Raw genomic sequence first — 19,536 nt, forward strand, 5'->3', positions numbered from 1 at the left:
GGGATCCCGCCTGGGGTCCGGCCGGGGGTCCCGCCTGGGGTCTGCCTGGGGTCCCGCCGGGGGTCCGGCCGGGGTCCCGCCCACTCGCCTACGTGTATCTGGAAGCACCGCCCGGGCTTCACTGATGTTTCCCGGAGACGCGGCAGAGCCGGAGCCGCCGGCGCTGCTTCGCGGGTTCTCCCCGCGTGAGCCCGTCCGGGACCCAGCGGCTGAGGGCCGAGGTCCTCCCCTGCGCACGTGCGGGTGCCCTCGCTAGTGCAAGCGGCCCTCGGGGACACTGCGTCCCAATCTGCCCTGCCTGTTTCCATAGACAGGAACGTGGAGGGGGCGCCTGGGGGCTCAGTCGCTTCGGCTCAGGTCGTGATCTCACCGTTCCGGAGTTCGAGCCCCGCCTCGGGCTGTGCGCTGACGGCTCAGAGCCTGGAGCTGCTCCGGGTTCTGGGTCTCCCCCTCCCTGCCCCTCCCCTGCTCACGCTCTGTCTCGGTCTCTCAATAATAAATGAACAGTAAAAAAGAAAAAAAAAGAAACAGAGAGAAGAAAGTGGCGGACCTTACAGTACTGCTGGTCCCTCAAGGGTCACCCGTGAGCGACGTTTGTCAGCGCCCGACTTTAAAGTGTAGGGGTGAGAACCCATCTACCCCACGTGCAGGGTCTGCAAGGCTTGGGTTACAGCGGTAAGGGCTCTGTCACATGCGGGCACCAGCGAGCCTACGAAGGAGGATCAGATCATCAGTTCAAGTCGTGTAGCTCTAGCGCATACACGTTAAATCCTGCATGTTTATTTACTTGCTGTGACTTATTAAAATGTTACGCGAACAGGCGCATGAAGTGTGCATCCAGGATATACGGCCGACGCGTTTTAAAAGGCAAATCACAAGTCACATATGCTGAGGGGCCGGTTTTGTGAGGGGTTCTTGCACATGGGTCCTATGTACATGGATGACATATTTTATGCAATTTATCTGCTTGTGTCCTAGACACGGGCCCAGGTTAGAAGGCCCCTCCGGAAAGAGGATTCTTCTTAGATGTTGCTATTTAGGCCACTTTTATTTTCTGCAACTGACCTTTTCTCAAGGTTTCTTTACATTCTGAATCTGGTAGAATTACTTCACTAAATAGCAAAATTCTGTAAATATTAGTAAGAAGCACTGTGAGCCCGTGGTGAGGAACTTTTCTTATGTTTAACAAACAGGGAAACACCAGCAGCTCATTCATCAAAGTGAGCCTTTTTCATCGAACATGAGAATCTGTAGCAGCTTTTGAGAACAAGGGCCCAAGCCCTTGTGCTCAGTGCCGTCCAGTGAGCGGCGGGGACCGTGTCCCACGTGGCCCTGGAGCCCGGGGGGACGGACCGGACACGGAGCGCTGGAGGGCAAAGCCCCACGCGTCCTGTCTGCGTGGGGTTCCCACGGCCGTATTTAAAGAAGAGAAGCCTCTGTGTTGAACGGAGGCCTCTCCCACGGGTAAACCATCTGGGGGGCTCGCGGGAACAGAGGAGCGCGGATGGCGGGGGCGGCCCAGGGTTTCGAGTGGGGCCGCGCGACAGATGCAGACAGTCGTGCTGGTCTCAATTCCTGTATTTAACGATTTCCATCATACAACCTTTCTTCCGAGAGCAGAGGCCACACGGCGTTTTGTCAAAATCCTGTCACACTGTGCTCCGGGGAGCCTTAGGACTGGGGGTTCCCCACAGAGAGTCACCAGGGCGGTCCCCGTCGGGGCAGAGGCCAGCGGGCCGGGTGCACTTCGCAGGGAGCTCAGCTCCGCTGCAGGCGGGCCTCCGCCCAAACCAAAGCCCGTCCCTCCCCTCCCCTCCAGCACGCGGGGTTTGGACCTGAGGACCGTGGCCCGGGTGTAAGGAAGGCGGAGGCCGTGCTCAGTATTCTATGTGGAAAGGATAGTCCTTGTGGTTTTTCGCTCTGAAAAACAGGAAAACAAATCAAAATGAAATGTTTCTTATTTTTAAGAGAAACATCCTAAAAGACACAGCTGTGTGTTTTCAAGCTCCCGGATGTATTCATCTTTGGACTCATTCAGTGGCCCGTCCTCCAACAGGAAAGGCTTAGGAGAAGGTTTAATTAACCTAAAATGTATGCGCTCAACACCTACTCGGAATCGCCTCAATCTAAATACGGCTCCCTCTCCCGGGAACGGAGGGAACCGGGACGAACTTACGTGGGTAATGTGCAAATTCGGAAATTCCTGTCCAGGTCGAAGATGTCGTTCATATCCTTTTCTGATAACTCAAAGTCAAACACCTGCACCCAAAACAAAATGTTCACAGCGAATTCAGCTCAGGGGACATTTAGTTGAGCCTATGTTACGTGCAGAGTGCCAGGCCTGCGGGGACACAGAGGCGTAAAGGAAACACTGCAGGTGGCATCTGAGACTTCTCAGAGCCTCAGCCTCCCACGTGCACCGACTGTGACCCTGTGCCTGGTGCTGGCTGGCCCGGGCTGGTGACAGCCCTGCAAGACCACGACTGATGTGTGCTGCAGCACCCGGTGGGGCTAAGGGACGCGCCGGAAATAGTTAAGAGGTGGGTGCCGGGAGCCACACCGGCCTCGGTGGACGGCAGTCACAGCGAGGAAATGGCAGTGTTTGCACAGCTCCTGCCGTGAGAAACGAAAACTGGGATCTCCTTCTGCTACTACTGGCTCGTGTTGGAAATGAGGCTGCGGGTATTGACCAGGCCTCACAATATTCCAGATCAGACCGATAGTCCCCACACAGATTCCTCATAAGGAAAAGCATATTCCTGCCTTTACAAAAGAGATTTCAGATGAAATCTTGTGGATGATGGTCAAAAGGCTCTTCCTATGGGCCTTGCAGACCCAAGACTTAGATAATAAAGGGGGCTAAGAACACAAGAGTTACAACTGAGCCTGGCCCCGAGACAAAGAGCCTATTTTGGGGTTAAGATACAGATAAGGGCAGAACACAGCTACTACATGTATCTTTGCTAATTGGTGAAGCACAGCAGTCCCTTCCTCAAGGCCTACTTTCCACAGACACCCTCCCTCACACTGGCAGCTGGGATGACGATAGATAAGAGTAGCTAAAACATAAACCCAGGTGCAAAGACGGACACATTCAGGGCCCCCATGATAGTCTCCACAAACAAACCAATTCAGAAACATTCATCCTCTTGAGAGCCAGACAGAATAACTCCTAGCTTATCTATATACAATTTAACTTATATGTTATCCTGTCTTTCACTAAGAACATTCTGTTATTTCCTTGGTCGGAATAATTCTGCAATTGATATCACAAAAGGCCTCCCATTGTAAGAAATTCCTTTCTCTGACTTCATGTTGTTGCTGAACTTTTAAATAAAGACACCAAAACCGACAGGACAGAGATGCCTGCCTGGTGATCAGAAAGAATCTCGGGGCTCTCACTCTCTCTCGCCGACACCGTCCATCCTTCAGGGACCCCTGGACCGGCCGGAGCTGGCCTCCGACAGGTGGGGGTGCAGCAAAGGATTTTTCCCATTGCTCAAAACAAAACAAAACAAACCCACAAAAAACACAAAAAATGAAAAAACCCCAAAAAACAAATGAAAAGGAAAAACCAAAAACGTTTGTGCCTCACACCGTCGCAGCTAGAAGGACCCTGGTCCCCAGGGCCACTGACTCTAACAGTAGCCATAACACGGTGTAATTTTGGTTTCCGTTCCTCGTAAAGCAGACCGCTGAGCGGCGCCCCGCTTACCCCTGACCCACTCCTGAAACGCGGGCTGTTCTCACAGGAGAGCCAGCCCTGGTCCCCAGCTGAGGAGCCCCGAGGGAGGGGACCCGCCGGGCCCAGCCTCTGCCCACAGGAGACCCTCCACCCCAACTAGCACAAACCAGGGGCTCGGTGTCAACAGCGGCTCCCCCAAATCCAGGTCCGGGCAGCCGGGCGCAGCGGTCCCGAGGCTTGGGGCGCGGACACCTGGCTCAGGGGGCAGCCCCTTGAGCCTCTGGCCGCCACCGCGGCTGGTCAGTACGCCCCCGCTCCCCGTTCCGTCCTGCCCCCCAGCTCCCGGGCTGGGTCCACGCCCGTCACACTCTGGGGGTCCTTGTGCTGTGGCCGCAGCTCCATCCGGCCCCTCGGCCGCGTCAAAGCCACAGAGGACGTCTGTGCGGGGGTCAGACCCCCAGCTACCTAGCGTCTGATCCCAAACCCTCCAAGTAAAAGAAGAAAAAAACACTTTCCTGGATGTTCTCACGAATCCGTTTTGGGGTGACAGATTTGGGGATCACTATCACATTCCTCTGGATCTGGAATCGGATCACAATCTGCAGAGAAAGGTCTCGTATCAGACAGAGGGCAGCGCAGGAGCGGGTCNCGCGTCGCCGGACAAAGTCCCAAAGTCGGGGCAGCTGGAGCTTTTATCACAAGCTCTTCTGTTCCAAAGCCCTTCGGAGTCCAGCCTGGCCCTTCCTGGACAGCCCCTCCAGTGCGCGTGCTGAGCGCTGCGGGCCCACGGACACGCTCGGCTGGGGTGGGCCCGGAGCCCCCCGGGCGGTGGGAGCAGGGCGCCCCGCGCGGGGAACAGGAAGCGCCGGGCAGTCGTCAGCCGGCCGCGGTGAGCGGGCCTCCCTCCGCCCAGCCCGGCTCCGGGAGGAGGCGGGCACCCCCCTACCTGGGCGGGGGACCTGTGGTACTTCTGTGCGATCCTCCGGATCACGGGGTCATCCAGCAGCTCCACCCCCTCGCTGGGGACAGCAGGACAGGGCGGGGGTTAGGGGGGCAGACACGGTGCTTCGGCCTTCAAAGCCACAATGCGTCCTCCAGAACCAAGACCTACGTTTGTTTCTGTCTGAGCACAATACCGGTTCCCGCAGGAAATTTGAGTGATGACAGGGGCCCATCACCCACACCCCACGGTCCAGAGAACACGTGTCGGTGGGGAGAGCTGGGCTGCTGCCCGTGGGAATCCGGGGTTTCCGCGAGGACCGGGGGGACCAGGAGAGCGAGGGAAGGGAGCTCGGCTCTGGGGAGGAGGCCCCGGCGGAACGGCTGACGTCTCCGCGCTCCGCGGCCGGGCCGGGGCCTGCAGCTGCTGGCAAGGCTGCTGCTGACGGTAACTTCGGAAAAGTAGCCCCCAAACACCCAGACGCGCGGGGAAGCTTCGGCGCGGAGAACCGCAAGGCTGCGGCCACGCTGCTACCCCTCAGCGTCTGTCCATCAGGGACAGGCCCTGACCACCTGGAGAGCCATTTCTTTGTCCCCTGCCACCCTCGGTGGCTCCGGGGCCCCAGGTTCAGCGGCAGAACGCGCCCCAGCCACTACCAAGTTCAAACACATGTGCCCCGCTTCCCATGGGAGACACACGGGTAATAAGAGTCAAATGCTTTCCGCCCTCCCTGGACCCCTAGTCTGCCCCGGCCCTGAGTTATATGTGGTCCCTGGGCTCATGCAGCAATGACAAGTGGGAGACTGAACAGGAGATAATGGCAAGGCAGTGTAACGAGGGCGATGAACAGAGCCTCCATAAGGGAAGTCAGGAGGGCTTCCTGGAGGAAGTGATGCTGAGCTGAACTGGACATCAGAAATCAGAAATCAGAGTTAGCCAGATTTTAAAAACACAAGATAATAACGAGATGTCTAGAGGGGCGCCGGAGTGGCTCCCTTGGTTAAGCGTCTGATTTCGTCTGAGGTCACGATCTCACTGCTTGTGGGTTCAAGCCCCGCATTGGGCTCTGTGCTGACAGCTCAGAGCTTGGAGCCTGCTTCCGATTCTGTCTCTGTCTCTCTCTGCTTCTTCCCTGCTCGCTCTCTGTCTTTGTCTCTGTCTCTCTCACAAATATAAAATAAAACATTTAAAAACATTTAGAAAACAGAGCAAGACTGCTAGGTAAAGAGATGAACCGATGCAAAGGCACAGAGCATAGACCGCGTGCCGCCGGGAGCCCCGCGCGGGTTCGGGTGGTTTGTGCACACGGAGGCAGAATTGGGCAGGGGCCAGACCAGCTGGGACTCCTAGTACTTTCGGGCAGGAGAGTGGCCTGATCAGACGGACGGCTCCCTTCGGCTCCCGCGTGCAAACGGACTGGGACCCGCAAATCTGGGTGGAGCCGCGAGGCTGCTGTAACTGCCCGAGAGAATTCCCACTAACGAAGGCCGCGGTGGGAGAACAGAGACCATCGGACAGACCCCAGGCTGTCTGGTCGGGGGTGCTGAGCGGGTGGGGGCTCGTGAGCCCACGCAGGGCCCAGCACACGACCCGGTTCTGGGGAGAGAGGCCGCGCGCAGATGGAGAAGCTGTGAGCCAGCGCCCCGAGGTGTAGCCGCGGCCCTCCCCGCGGCCCGCACGCCCCGCGCACACCGCCTGGGTCAGGCCCTCCGCGAACCGTCCAGATNCGCCGAGGGGCCGGTAAGCCGTCACGGTCACGTCCCTGGATTGGCAAAACCTGATCAGGTTCTTCTGGGTAAGATACGGGTGGCACTCAATCTACAAAGAGAATCAGAGCTCGCCAGGAAGACCCAGGCCCCGGACTCGGGGGAAGGGCACACCCACGCCTCCGCTGCCCAGCCACGTGCCCCTCTCACGCTCAGGCGTCCACGCGCACAGAGATCGCCTGGAGAACGGGCGGGAGGAGCCCCAGCCCCCTGGCCACTCGGGGCACCTGCTTGGCGAGGCCCTCCCTCTGCCCCTTTTCCGCGCCAGCCCGTGTCAGTGTGACACCTTGCAGGGTGCTTCTCCGTCCCTTGACGTCGGCTCCGCGGAGGCAGGGCTCTGAGCTGGCTCCCCAGGCACGTCCCCAGGCACGTCCCCAACCCCAGGAACAGGCCGGCCCGGGGGGCGCCCAGTCAGGGCGCCGCAGGTGAATGGGTGAAGGTGGGGAGGCACGGGGGACACGTGCCCCAGGGGACTCCCATGGACACTTTAAGCAGCTTGAGAGCAGGATTCCAGCCTCCACACTAAGTTCTCACACATGACTCCAGGTCATCGGGGGCTGAAAACACTTGTTTAGAGTGAATTAGGAGCTATGAACAGCCCTTTGAGGCTCAGGAACGTGCCGGAGTCCCGGGAAAAGTCTTCAGAGGGGACGCTGCTGGGGGCTCAGAGCCCTGCCCCTCCAGCCCCCCCACCCAGACCAGGCAGCAGCACCCCCGGATTTAAAGCGCTGCTCAACGTGAGCCCCGACGGGCCTGCAGCTCAGACCCCGCACTCTGGGCCCGCCCGGGTTCGGGCAGAGAAGCCAAGCCGGGCCTGGCATTGGACGATGGCCGCTCAGACCCCGCACTCTGGGCCCGCCCAGGTTCGGGCACAGAAGCCAAGCCGGGCCTCGTGTTGGACGCTGGCCGCTCCGTGGGAGGCAGTGAGGAGAGCTTCCCGACGGCAGACGCGGGTGGGCTGCCTGCTCCGGGCTGCCCTGCACGCTCACCTGTGGGAACTTGGCGAGCAATGCCCTGAAGACGACACCCCCCTGCGTCCGTGTCACCCATGTTTATACAAAATGGGGCGCGATGCTCCATTCTTGATGTCCCCAGACCGGGGACTGTGCGGGTGGCCGTTAACGGTAGGGCGGTAACTACAGTGCGGTGCGCACAGCGAACACCAGCAGAAATGAGAGCGATGGGCGATCATCCAGGAACACGGAGGAATCTAACAGGTACGACTTGTTAGAAGCCCGACAGGAAGGGGTAGGAAACGGGTCACTGAAGTTCAAGAGCCACAGCGTCCGCTGTCAGCAACCGGCGCCGGGCCGCCTTTGGCTGGGGCGCCGGCAGCGGGAGGAGGCTGGTGGCCGGGTGCTGGCCGCGCCCTGTCTGCATCTGCTGCAGGCACAGAGCCGGGCCGGCTTATGAGAGCTGATCGAGCTCGTCTGTCACGGGTGCCCTTTTTCAATGTACATGACACTGGAGCAAATGTTTAGGTGAAAGAAAGTACTGCAAAACGCCTTTTCTACAAGCAAAGCCCTTTCCTCACGAGCCAGCCCTCTGCACCGAAGTCCTGGCAGAGTCCATGAACCCCAGGCTGGAGAGGGGCGGGGGCCGGGCGCTTTCCCAGGAAGCCTGCTGTGAGCCCCGCGCCACGGAGGGAGGAGGGCTCCCAGGAGCGTCACCACTTCTGCACCGAGAGAACCAAGCTCAGCCTGCGGCCCACCTCCCGAGGGCCCCACCTAACCGGACAAGCCTTTCTGGAAGCTCTCCGGCCTCGGCACCCGTTACTTGTCGAACTGCTCCCTAAGTCACCATTTTTGCAGCCACAGGAGAAATAAATGTCTGCTGTGTGCCTCCCCCCTTCCGTTTCCAGTGTAGCCACGGGGAAGTGACAGCTGAAAAGCCAGCTCCGTCTGTTAAAGCCTCACCTGGTTCGTCACTGGCTTGAACCTCAAGTTGGGTTTATTCAAAAGTCTCTCGAGCTGCTGGTGGTTGAAGTTCGACACCCCGATGGCTCTCACCAGCCCTGTGACCACCAGGTCCTCCATGGCCTGCAGACGACAGACGGTCATTCTGCTCCCCGACACCCACGCCCCTCCCTCCCCTGCGCACCTCGCTGGACCTGCGCTCCGACGGGATTTCTAAGTACCCCACTGGATGCCCCTCAGGCGTCTCTGCCCCCAGGGCCTGTCGCGGCCCGGGACCCCTGGGCACGTTGTATGGCCACACTAAGCCTCGGTTTCCTCATTTGCGAAGTGGGGATGAGCTTGTTCATGTCACAGGGTTGTTTTAAGGATTCCATCAAATAACACACAAAGCCTTTAGCTCAGGGCTGGAGTGTGGCAAACACTCGACATTTCAGCTGTTGCTTTTCCTCTCGCATCTGTGAAACGGTGTGCGGCAGGGATGTCCGTCGCGGACTCTGTTTGCCGCTCTTTCGACCTAGATTATGCGCTTCCTAAGCACAGTGACGTGCCCTCATCCTCCTGCTGGCCGTGAACTTCGGGTGTGCGGCCAGGCTCCCCGTCCCCTTCCACACCCGCACCCCTCGCTGCTTTACTCCAGGCCTCTTCCGCCTTTGTGTCTGGAATCGGGCCACCCGGCCCCCAGCCCCTCGCAGGCCTGGCTGCACTGCCGGGCCTCGTTCAGGGATGTTCGCGGCCCAGCCTTCCGCAACCACACAGCAGCTGTAGTGGCTACAGCCGGGTAACGGAGAGGTGGATTCTTAGACGTTCTTTCTCACCTCTTCCGTATTTCTGTAGTGACCACGTGATATTCTCATCAACAAACCAGTGGACACAGGGGCCCCTGGGGGCTCAGTCGGTTAAGTGTCTGACTTCGGCTCAGGTCAGATCTCGTGGTTCACAAGTTTGAGCCCCGTGTCGGGCTCTGTGCTGACAGCTCAGAGCCTGGAGCTGCTTTGGATTCTGTGCCTCCCTCTCTCTCTGCCCCTCCCCCACTCATGCTCTGTCTCTCTCTCAAAAATAAATCCACATAAAAAGACAAACAAACAGTGGACACGGAGACTAAAGGGCGCTCTGACTGAGAGGCGAGTCTGACTTGTCATCCCTCAAACAGACGTCCTGGCCGGGGAACCAGCCGGAGCTCAGGCAGCAGGCGGGCAGCCCAGGCGCAGGTGCTGGTTCCCGGCGCACAGCGCACACGAGCGTGTCGGGGGACACGCGCGCCCCCGCACACGCGTGCGCATGACCTGCTGGCACCCTGCCCGAGGCCGCGGCTCACCTCCCACGTGTCCAGGAAGTCCGTGTCGCCGGGCAGCACCATGCCATTGCGGTCCACGGGCAGGTCTTCTTCCCCGGGCTGTGAGAGGCAGAGGCGGGGGCTGACGGGGTCTCCCAGGAGGCCCAGGGAGGGCCCCCCGCACCCCCCAGCCGGGCCTGACCGGGAAGGAAGGTGCTGCCGGCGGGCTCTGCGCCTCCGGGGCGGTACCTTGAAGCCCATGGGCCAGTGCATGAGGTAGAGGTCCAGGTAATCCAGCTTCAAGGCCTTGAGGCTCTCGGCGCACGCCGCAGTCACCAAGGACTTCTTGTGTCTGGTGCACCAGAGCTGCCGACGGGGAGGAGGGAAGCCAGTGTCAACCTCGGCCCCTCCGTCCCCCCCAGCCTGGGATCGGGAAGACAGACGACATCCGGGATCAGATGGCAGCGAACACAGAGGGCCAGTGACATCACCCTCCTGTGGTTCCGGGCCAGGGAGACGGGGACACTGTGACATGGGAGGGGCTGTCGCGGTCTGCTTATCTGGACCCACTAGGACCAGAGAGAGAAGCCGGAACCAGACCAAACGGCTGTGAGCAGAGAGGAGAACCCCGGAGAACTTGTACACTGTTTCCTACCTAAGTCAACGCCATGTTCAAGGTCCTCTGTTCTGAGGACCTCATGATCATGCAGGTTAAATTAGGGATGTTAACACCACTGCCTTGTATTGACTGAGAGATTTCCAGCCACACCCCCTGTGAAGTAGAAGGTTTCTCATTTTTTCCTCCCATTATGTCCCGTTATACTATTTGGTACTAAGTGTGACAGGAGCTAATCTAGGGACCCCATCACAGCAAGAGAAGAACCAAAAATAAATAAGTACAAGAAAGAGGATTAAAAGATACAAAAACAGACTCTAAACATAGTGTATTGATGGCAAAAGAGAAGAAAAACAAACAAAACCCTAAAAACTGTCATGAACAATGGTACTCTCTAAACAGAGAGTATAAAAAAATTCTATCTGTGACTTTTCCAAATGTCAGGAATGATGAGCACACTTCCCCTGCTGGCTCTGAGGTCACTACGGGCTGACCTCAGCCATCCGTTACCCCCTCTGCCCGCCCTCCCCAGGCCCTGAGCACTTACGGAAATCATCCCAAAATAGAACAGAAGAGCAAATGTACAGAAACCACACCGGAGCCCTGCGATTGTGGAAATTAGTCCTGGAAACTTCTTGGGAGACGATCAAATCCGGACCCCCGTTTTACACACAGTGAAGCCATGGCCCCGTGCCATCCAGGGACTCGCCTGGTCCCTCGGGGCTTGTGACAGGTGGTGGGGCCATCACAGATGGTGGGGTCATGAGAGGCCGCGGGACCGTGAAAGGCCGCGGGAGCGACGACCCACGGCTCCTGGCCTCAGAGTCCTAACGATCTGCTTCCAAGCCCAAGGCAGAGGGGTTCCTGAACCCTCCCCGCTGTCTGGATCTGCCACTACCGGCCCCTAAACACCTGGCTCCCTCCTGGGCCGTCTCCCGCGGTCCACGCTCGGGGCTGTGACTTTGGCCTCCGGTTCGAAGGCCCGCTCCCTTCGGCTGCTGCAGTCACCCAGCCCCACGGGTCTGGCTTACACGGAGTCTAGGCCCCCCACTGAGCCCCTGCAGCGTGCTCCTCTGTGCGAGGCAGGCAGAGTAAGCTCCTGGGAAGGCAGCAGGGACTCCGTGGCGTGGCCTGTCGCTCCTGCAGCCGCACTTCTCATCACTCGGCCGCCTGACGTTTTCCGATCCAGGAGCACCGAGCTCCTTCCAGGCCCCTGTCCCCAAGGTGCTGCCCCTCTGCTTGTCCTGCCGTCCCCATCCCCTGCACCGCACCACGCCCAGCGCGTGCATGCAGCTGCCTGAGCGTCCAGTACGAGCTGAGTCACCAGCTCCTGTGAGGTCACAAAACCCTCCACGCACGCCGTCGGCTGTCCCACGCTGCTGGCCCCGCACACCGAGACCTACCTTACTGACGATAAACAGGTCCTTCCGCGTCACCGCGCCCTCCTGGATCTTGCACTGGATCCCGGCTCCGACCTCACTCTCGTTGTGGTACAAGTAAGCGCAGTCGAAGTGCCGGTACCCCGCGTCTATCGCCACTTTCACTGCCTCGGTCACCTCGCCTGGAGCCGCCTGCAAATCCAATGCGACAGAGGCAGTCCGCCCACATCAGGGCATCCCGGCCTCTGCACTTGAAAATGTAGACTCAAACCGTACATGAATGAGGGAGCACTAAAATTAGGGGGGTCAGAGTCAGGAAGGATTAAGACGCAATCTAAGTTCCAACTCCTTTCCTTACGTGGGGGAAACTCTGTACATATTTTAGTGCCCGCAAGGAACCGAGTGAGATGCTATGTTTCCCGAAGGAACAAAGGAATAAGTAAACGTAGGATGAATCGTGATAGAAACTGAGACACAAGAAGGTATAGACTCACCCTCTACCTGAGGAGACCAGGGGGCCAAGTGTGAAGGTAAGCGGGTGTGTGCTCACGCGAACAGCCCAGCACACGCGGAGCCGCTCCCCAAACCCCAGGGGACACTACGGATTCCCTCAAGAATGTGAAGTTCAGGAAACGCTCACGCTGAGCTTGGTTGCTCACACAAGCAAAGGGACTGGGCACGGGGGCAGATGCCTGGGGAGGACTCAGCACGGGAGGCACTGAGCACTCCCAAGGGCTTCGCAGCCCACGAAAACACCTCCCCACCGGAGCCTCACTAGCCCCAGGTGCTGTGCCAGAACAAGGGTCTTCCTCTGACACGAGAGGCACATTCCGGGGGCCAAAAGCTAAGGAAACATCCACCTGAAGTTAGAGAATGATCCATCAAGGGATTAGGAGGAAAGGAAATCTGGCAACAAGGATGAATATCAACTAAAACTATGATGGAGAAGAGAAGCACAGCCAGAGGTTAGTTCTTTGAAAAACCTTAATAAGGGAGACACACTTCTGACAAGAGCGAGAACCAGAAAACAAGTTATACAGACACAACAGAGATCCCAAATCTCAGGAAACGTTACCAGTAACTTTAGCTGACAATTTGGAAAAATGAAAAGAATGGGGAAAATCCCTAGAAAAACTTACTCAAGAAGTAAAAGCTGACTTGTCCTATAGTTATTTTTATTTTTATTTTTTTATTTATTTCTTTTTATTTCTAGGAGAGAGAGAGAGAGAGAGAGAGAGACAGCGTGAGCAGGGGAGGGTCAGAGAGAGAGGGAGTGACAGACCCTGAAACAGGCTCCAGGCTCTGAGCTGGCAGTCAGCACAGAGCCCGACGCGGGGCTCGAACCCACGAACCGCGAGATCATGACCTAAGCGAAAGTCGGACGCTTAACCGACTAAGCCACCCAGGTGCCCCTCCTATAGTTATTTTTAAAATGAAGCTGTTAAACACACACACAGGTCTACAAGATTTTCAAGGACGTACTTGTCCCAATTTAACACAAAATCTTTCAGAGAAGAAAAAAGGAGAGAATACTCCCAACACCTTCTACCAAACCAGTATAACCCTGGAGTCAAAAGCAGACAAAAATATTAAAAGGAAAGGTCTGCGTTCATCTCACTCATGAGTAAGAGTTGCAAAAATCCTAAGTAAAGTAACATCGGACTGGATGTGACAATATATACGGAAAACTAACATACCGCATCCACAGAGCTCATCTTAGATAGCCAAGGATGGCTTGGTATCAGAAAATCCATAATAATTAGTCACATTAACAGGTTAAAAAAAAATCACGTCAGGGTGCTTGGGTGGCTCAGTTGGTTGAGCATCCGACTCCTTAGTTCATCTAAGGTCATGATCCCAAGGTTGTGGGATCGAGCCCTGTGTTGGGCTCTGCACTGAGCATGGAGCCTGCTTGAGATTCTTTCTCTCTCTCTCTCTCTCTCCTCTTCTGTCTTTCTCCCCTGCATGCATGCTCTCTCTCAAATTAAAAAATAATAAAAAATAAATCATGTTAATCAATGTTGGATAAGATTCAACACCCATTTGTGATTTAAAACTCACAGTAAACTAGGAAAAAAGGAAACTCTTTAACCTGGTAAAGAATATCCACATTTAAAACAACAATAAAAAAAAAAAACAAAAAACACAAGAACAAAAGCAGACCAAAAAACATAGGGGCAAACATCATCCTAAATGTGCAGGTATCAGAAACACTCCTTTAAAATCAGGGACAGAATGAGAATGGTCACTGTAGTGGAGGTCCTGGCCATCCATGAGCAGCTCAGAAAAAGCAATTTGAGACTTAAGGATCAGAAAAAAAGAAATGAAAGTATCAGTATTTGCAGATGATATGAGCATTTAGGTAGAAAGCCCAAAGGAATCCTTAGGCAAATTAGGAGAACTCATAGGACAGTTTAGCAAAGTGGCTGAAAATGTGATGACTATACCAAAGAAGGATTTTTTTTTTTTTTTTTTTTTAAAGAAGCCTCCATGCCCATCCTGGGGCTCAAACTCCTGACCCTGAGATCAAAAGTCACATGCTCCACTGACTGGGTCAGCCAGGCACTTGGAGAAGGTTGTTTTCTATGCATCAGCAGCAAACAAGCTGGAGACGTAATTTCAGAAGTTTCATTTCCAACAGTATGGACCAATTGCGGACGGTCCGGGATCCAGGAATGATTCCAACAAACGAAGTGTATGCTTTCTACGGGAAAGCTGCACACACGACCAGAAAGAGAGTGAAGGATGCACTCTGTCCAGGACAATTCACTGGCACAGAAATCTACTGTGCTTGTAGAAAGCCAGATGTAATGTCATAAAGTTGCCAGTTCGCCCCAGACTGATTGACAGATTTAATGTGATTCCCCAGGCCCAGAATGGGCTCTGTCCCGCCTCTGGGACCTGGGCTGCCCTTGTGCTTTACTGTGACAGAGAGGCCAGCCCCGAGCCTAGGCTCCAGGGTGCCCCTTGCTCTCTCGTGCCTCAGCCATCACCACGAGAATACCCCAGATTCTCCTGCTTGACGATGAGACAGGCGGAGCCACGAGCCGCCCTGACAGTCCCAATCGGGAGTAGCCAAACCCCAGACCCCGAGCGAGCCGGCCAGTGCAGAGCCCAGCTGACCACCCGACGGGCAGCAGGGGTGAAGCACACGCTGCCATAAGCAATGGAGTTTGTGTGGTTGGTTGTTGGTGCATCACTTCTAGAGCAACGGTCTGTGCTGTTACACGCCTGGAAATGCCCAAATGAAAGAAAGGAAGACTTTGCGCGGATCGGGAACGGGTCATTAAGACGAGCCCGACCTGAAGTCCACCAGCCACAACAAGGATCGTTTGGGCCTCTGAAAACAGTGTCCGCTGGTTTTCCTTGGGCCGTTTGCAGGGCGGGATGCCTGGACCCCACCCCCTGCAGAAGCCAGTGCATAAGAGGCACGACTGGGGGCAGGCAGGAAAGTCCAAGCATGTAACCCCCTGAGACCCCGGAGCAGCTCCCGAAAGCACATCCAGGGCTACACACGGCGAACCACAACGAGTAGAGTTGCCTCCTTGGTCTTTAAGAGTTGGGAAGTCCGTAGAAGAAATGATTTAAATACTGTTTTGATGAGCAGGGTTGATGATTCCAATTCCTGCTCATCCAGTAGCTTCTTAAGTGAATTCTCAAATGAACGTCTCTTACTGAAGAAGAGGAGTACAGGGGCAATGAAAGCAAACGAGGGAGGCCTGGTTGGCGCCTCGCCGCCGGAAGTTACCGCTCACGGAGGCCGAAGCGCAGCAAGTGCCCGAGGCCCCGCCTGGCTCTCACAGGGGCGCTGCACCCTTTCCCTCTGAAACCACCCTTGTNGGGGTTCCCACGAACTTTGACTTCTGAGCAGTGAGATTGAGGCCGCGACAAGGAACGCCAGCATTTCCGGAGAACCCCCCCTTCAAACAGGGGCGGTGGCGCCGAGGCAGGCGGCCCTGGGGGTCCCCTCCGCCTCTCGGAGCGCCGCGGACGGGAAAGGCCCCCCTCCCCCGGGTCGCGAGGCCACCTCACCTTCCAGGTGCCCAGGCCCAGAGCTGGGATCTTCTCCATGCTGCTGAGCCCCGCCCCCGNGGGAAAGCCCAGCGCTGGGGAGTAGACGTGCGCAAGCGCCGGACTCCGCGGCGCGACTCGGGCTGTCCCGGCTCGGCTCCGAGTCTAACAGCCAAGTCCTGGGAGCACAGCATCCGGAGGCGCGAGACGCCGGGCCGGTGCGCTGGTGCTCCGAGGCTTCCAGGGTCGGCAGGGCCGGGCCATCCCCAGGAATGACTGGAGAGGACAGGTCTGGAGCTCTGTGTCCACCGCCTGGCACCTGGGAGACCCCTAACCTCCACCCCCACGGGGACGGGGCTCCATAATAGAGAGGGAAGGCCTCCCTTTGCGACCTGATGTGCTTGCGGCAGGGATCCCGAGGGTCCCACAGGCTTCTAGGAGCTGCCGGCCTCGGTTCTCCGTGTAGACACACTAGGCTGAGTCCAGTAAATGCTTTCTACTCCCCGGGGCCCCTGGGGACTGAGGACCTGGGTAGTGCAGAATGTGGCGGAGCACTGGCTGCTCCTCCGAGGACCAAGGCCCCTCCCCGGCCAGAGCCTCAGGTGGACTTGGGCGGAGTCCTTACCCCGGAGGGGCTGAGAAGGCATCCTGGGTCAGGTGGACACCCCAGTACAGTGGTCGGGAACTGGGGGACATGGAGGACCCGAGGTCCCACGCATTCCCCTTGGAGCCCCCAGGTCCTAACCCCTTTGTCCCCTGGAGTCTGGAAACCCCACTGCCTTGAGGACCCCAAAGGTGTATTTTAATCTCTGAGTTCCTGCTGGGCCTGCAGTTCTGGCGCCCACCGCCAGGGGGTGCTCGCTGCTCTACCGAGCACCTGGCGCAGGGGACACCCCCTTGCCTCGGACCCAACAGGGACCTTTTATTATGAGCTTCTCTGAAGCGGAAGGGAGCCCCTAGACCCTCTCACGGACTCCTTGGGCTACTGCCTTCCGCAGGGTGAGTGCCCTAAGGACCCACATGGTCCCTGCGCTCCAGGAGGTCACAGCCCAGAGTGGGGGATGGACAAAAACACCAAGGGGAAGAGCAAGTGCTGTGCGGAAATGAAGCAGCGTGCTTGGGGGCCAGCCAGGAGCCCCTAAGTAGGGTCTAAAAGGCCTGCAGGGTGGCATTCACGCTGTGACCAGAAAGACCAGAGCAGCTGGCTCCGCACAAGTGTGGCAACAGTGCGCCAGGGGAGCTCACAGATGCAGAGACCCAGAGGCGCCGGGAAGAACCTAGTGTGGCTGGGGAGAGCTGGGGAGGAGGGACGGGGAGGGAGGAGAGCAGGGCCCGCGGTGGGTCTGGCAGGTATACTGCTGGTCTACGATGTGCCACACAGTGCCCTAGCTTAGTGCCATCTCGGCGTCTGTGATGAGGATCCGGGCTTGGCTCAGCGGAAGCCTGTGCCTCAGGGTCTCCCAGGAGGCTGGGCTGTGGGCTCAGCGAGGCTCTGTCCGGGCAGGTCCACTTCTGAGCTCGTTCACAGGGTCCGGGCAGGATTCTCTCTGCCCCTCTCCCCTGCTCACACTCTAAAATAAAAATTCTTCAGTAAGATTTTGTACAAGATTTTCACCTCCATGGTTAGGTTTATTTCTAAGTACTTTATTCTTTTTGATGCTATTATAAATGCAGTTATGTTTCAATTTACTTTTCAGATCATTGTTTACACAGAAATACACCTGATTTTTGAGTGTGAGTTATGTATCCTGCAACTTGGTTGAATTGTTTTAGTTTTGACAGGTTTTTGGTGGATTTTTCCACTTAAGTGGTGTCATCTGGGAACCCAGATCATTTTACATCTTCCTTTCTAGTTCAGATGCCTCTTACTTTTGTTGCCTCACAGCTTTGGCTAGGGCGTAAGATACTAGGTTGAATGGAAGTAGCCAGAGTGGGCGACCTCACGGGTTTCTGCGAAGAAATACCTGCTGAGGTATTTTATGGGGATTGTAGTTGCATCAAATCCACAAGTCAAACTGGGAGCACTGACAGTTTGACACTGTCCCAGGAGGAAAGAAACCACAGTTTATAAAGGAAGAAATGATACACTGGTAACAAATATTTCCCACTCATATCTCAGGCAAAGAGCCCAACACCCCCTATAAAGAGATCCTAGAAACTGATAAGAACAGCCACAGGATATAAAAGCGGGCAAAAGACTCTTCACAAAAAAGAAATATAAAGAGCCTTAAACACATGATACATACTCAGTCTCAGTCATGACAAAACTACTAGATCCAAAAGATTAAACATAGGCTCTGAAGCCGTGTGGAAACAGGGACTTTTATTCTTGTCGACGAGAATGCAAGGTGCCTCCGATGGAGCCAGTCTCCCCACATGTATCAGAATTACAAATGCATTCACCCTCTGGTTCGACAATCCCAGTTCCGCAAATTCACCCCACGGAGACGCATCCACGCTTGGACATTTGTCCAGGGTTCTGCGCCGCAGCCTTCTGGGTTCGAGCAAAAGATTGGAAACAACCCAATTCGCTTCATCAGGGATCTGGTGAGATGAATGACCACCCACTAGATGAACTACAACGCGGGTGGAGACACGATTCGGAAGGAAAAGGGTGAAGCTTCCTATCTGTGATTTGCCAAGATCTCTCCCTGGTCCTAGCTGCCCGCAGGGCTGAGCCCCGCTCTTCTGTCCCTTCCACTTTGAGCTGGAGGTGTGAGCACCTGGATGCATGGCTGGGCTCGTGAGCGTCAATGCCAGGGTCATCGTGGCCGCTGGTGGTTCAAGCCCAGGGACCGAGCCCAGTTTGGACACTGGCCAGAAGGGGGCCCTAGCCAGTCTCTCGAAAGACATCGCCCAGCTCCCTTGGTGAACTCTGGGGTTACCGGAGGGAGGGAAGACAGATCACAGGAAGCTCTGCTTTGTCTCACAGTCTCAAGACAAACTTCACGTAGGAACCTAGGAACAGGATTTCCTCACAAGCCCATTTTAAAGACGGCCACACTGAGGATCTATTAGGGGAATGGTCACATGGGGATGGATCACGCATAGCATGGGTGTTCAGACCCACAAGCCCACAACCCCTCCAGCCCCACCCAGATTCGCCTCGAGCTGCCGGCTGAGGACGTGTACAACCTGCTAACCCCGGCAGCTGCTCCCGGATGAGCCTGGACGCTTGTCTGTGCCCCACGTGCCCTCAGTGGAGCCCCCGCTCCAGCCAGCTCCATGCAAGCAGGGAGGGACGTTGCTTTTCCTGTGCTGTGTTCCCAAGCCTCTAGAACAGCGCCCAGTAGCCAGCAGGCACTCACACAGGCTCTGAGCCAGCGTGACCCTCCCAATCCTGCGGGCTGCTGCTACAGTTGATGATATTTTATGTTTTAAAATGCACACATGGTGGAAATGTACTTTTAATTACTTTCAGTGGTATAATTCAGTGGCATTAAGTAAACGCAATGTGCTGTGCAGCCATCACCACTATGTATTTCTAGAACGTTTTCATCATGCCAAACAGAGACTCTGTATACATTACCACAGACACCGGATTCTGCTGCCCCCCGCCCCCCAAGCCCGCTTCCCGCTCTGGGGGATTCCAGAAGCTCTTTTCAGGAGCCAGGAATAGTTGGCTTTTTCTGTGGGTGCAGAGTGGGAAACACTGGCACCAGCAAACGCCCCGGTGCCCACCCGCTGGCCCCGACCACCACTAATNCCACCAGTGCTGAAGGCCCGGATGATGCCAACCTTCCTGGCACCATGAACCCTCATTGCTACCTGGGCCTCTGTCCTTCACCAAGAGGGCAAAGGTCAGGCACGGAGCCAGCTCAACCCCCCTCTTCACAGGAAGCAGACAGGACTCAAAATCGCCAAGGATATCTTCTCACTAGTCCCTCACGCTGGCCAGCACGGGGTCACATCCCCCAGGGCCTGCTGAGTCAAGCAGCTAAGTACTTACG

General features: G+C 56.5%; 1 protein-coding gene across 2 annotated transcripts; it reads right to left on the reverse strand.

The window, feature by feature from the left end:
• Positions 1-1,560: 1,560 nt before the first annotated feature.
• AKR1E2 (aldo-keto reductase family 1 member E2) lies at positions 1,561-15,660 on the reverse strand. 2 transcript variants are annotated; one of them, XM_077758545.1, is made up of 10 exons: positions 15,608-15,660; positions 11,600-11,767; positions 9,830-9,946; positions 9,623-9,700; positions 8,308-8,430; positions 6,343-6,443; positions 4,632-4,704; positions 4,200-4,284; positions 2,177-2,258; positions 1,561-1,920 (listed from the first exon to the last, which is right to left on the reverse strand). In XM_077758545.1, the coding sequence occupies exons 1-10, from the start codon at positions 15,644-15,646 to the stop codon at positions 1,878-1,880; spliced, it is 909 nt and encodes a 302-aa protein (XP_077614671.1). In that variant the 5' UTR covers positions 15,647-15,660; the 3' UTR covers positions 1,561-1,877. The 2 variants fall into 2 exon arrangements, with proteins under 2 accessions (XP_077614671.1, XP_077614670.1); XM_077758544.1 differs by lacking the exons at positions 4,632-4,704; positions 6,343-6,443.
• Positions 15,661-19,536: the final 3,876 nt, after the last annotated feature.

The sequence above is a fragment of the Crocuta crocuta genome, unplaced genomic scaffold (genome assembly GCF_008692635.1).
Source record: "Crocuta crocuta isolate KB4526 unplaced genomic scaffold, BGI_CrCroc_1.0 scaffold32, whole genome shotgun sequence".
Classification (NCBI taxonomy): domain Eukaryota; kingdom Metazoa; phylum Chordata; class Mammalia; order Carnivora; family Hyaenidae; genus Crocuta; species Crocuta crocuta.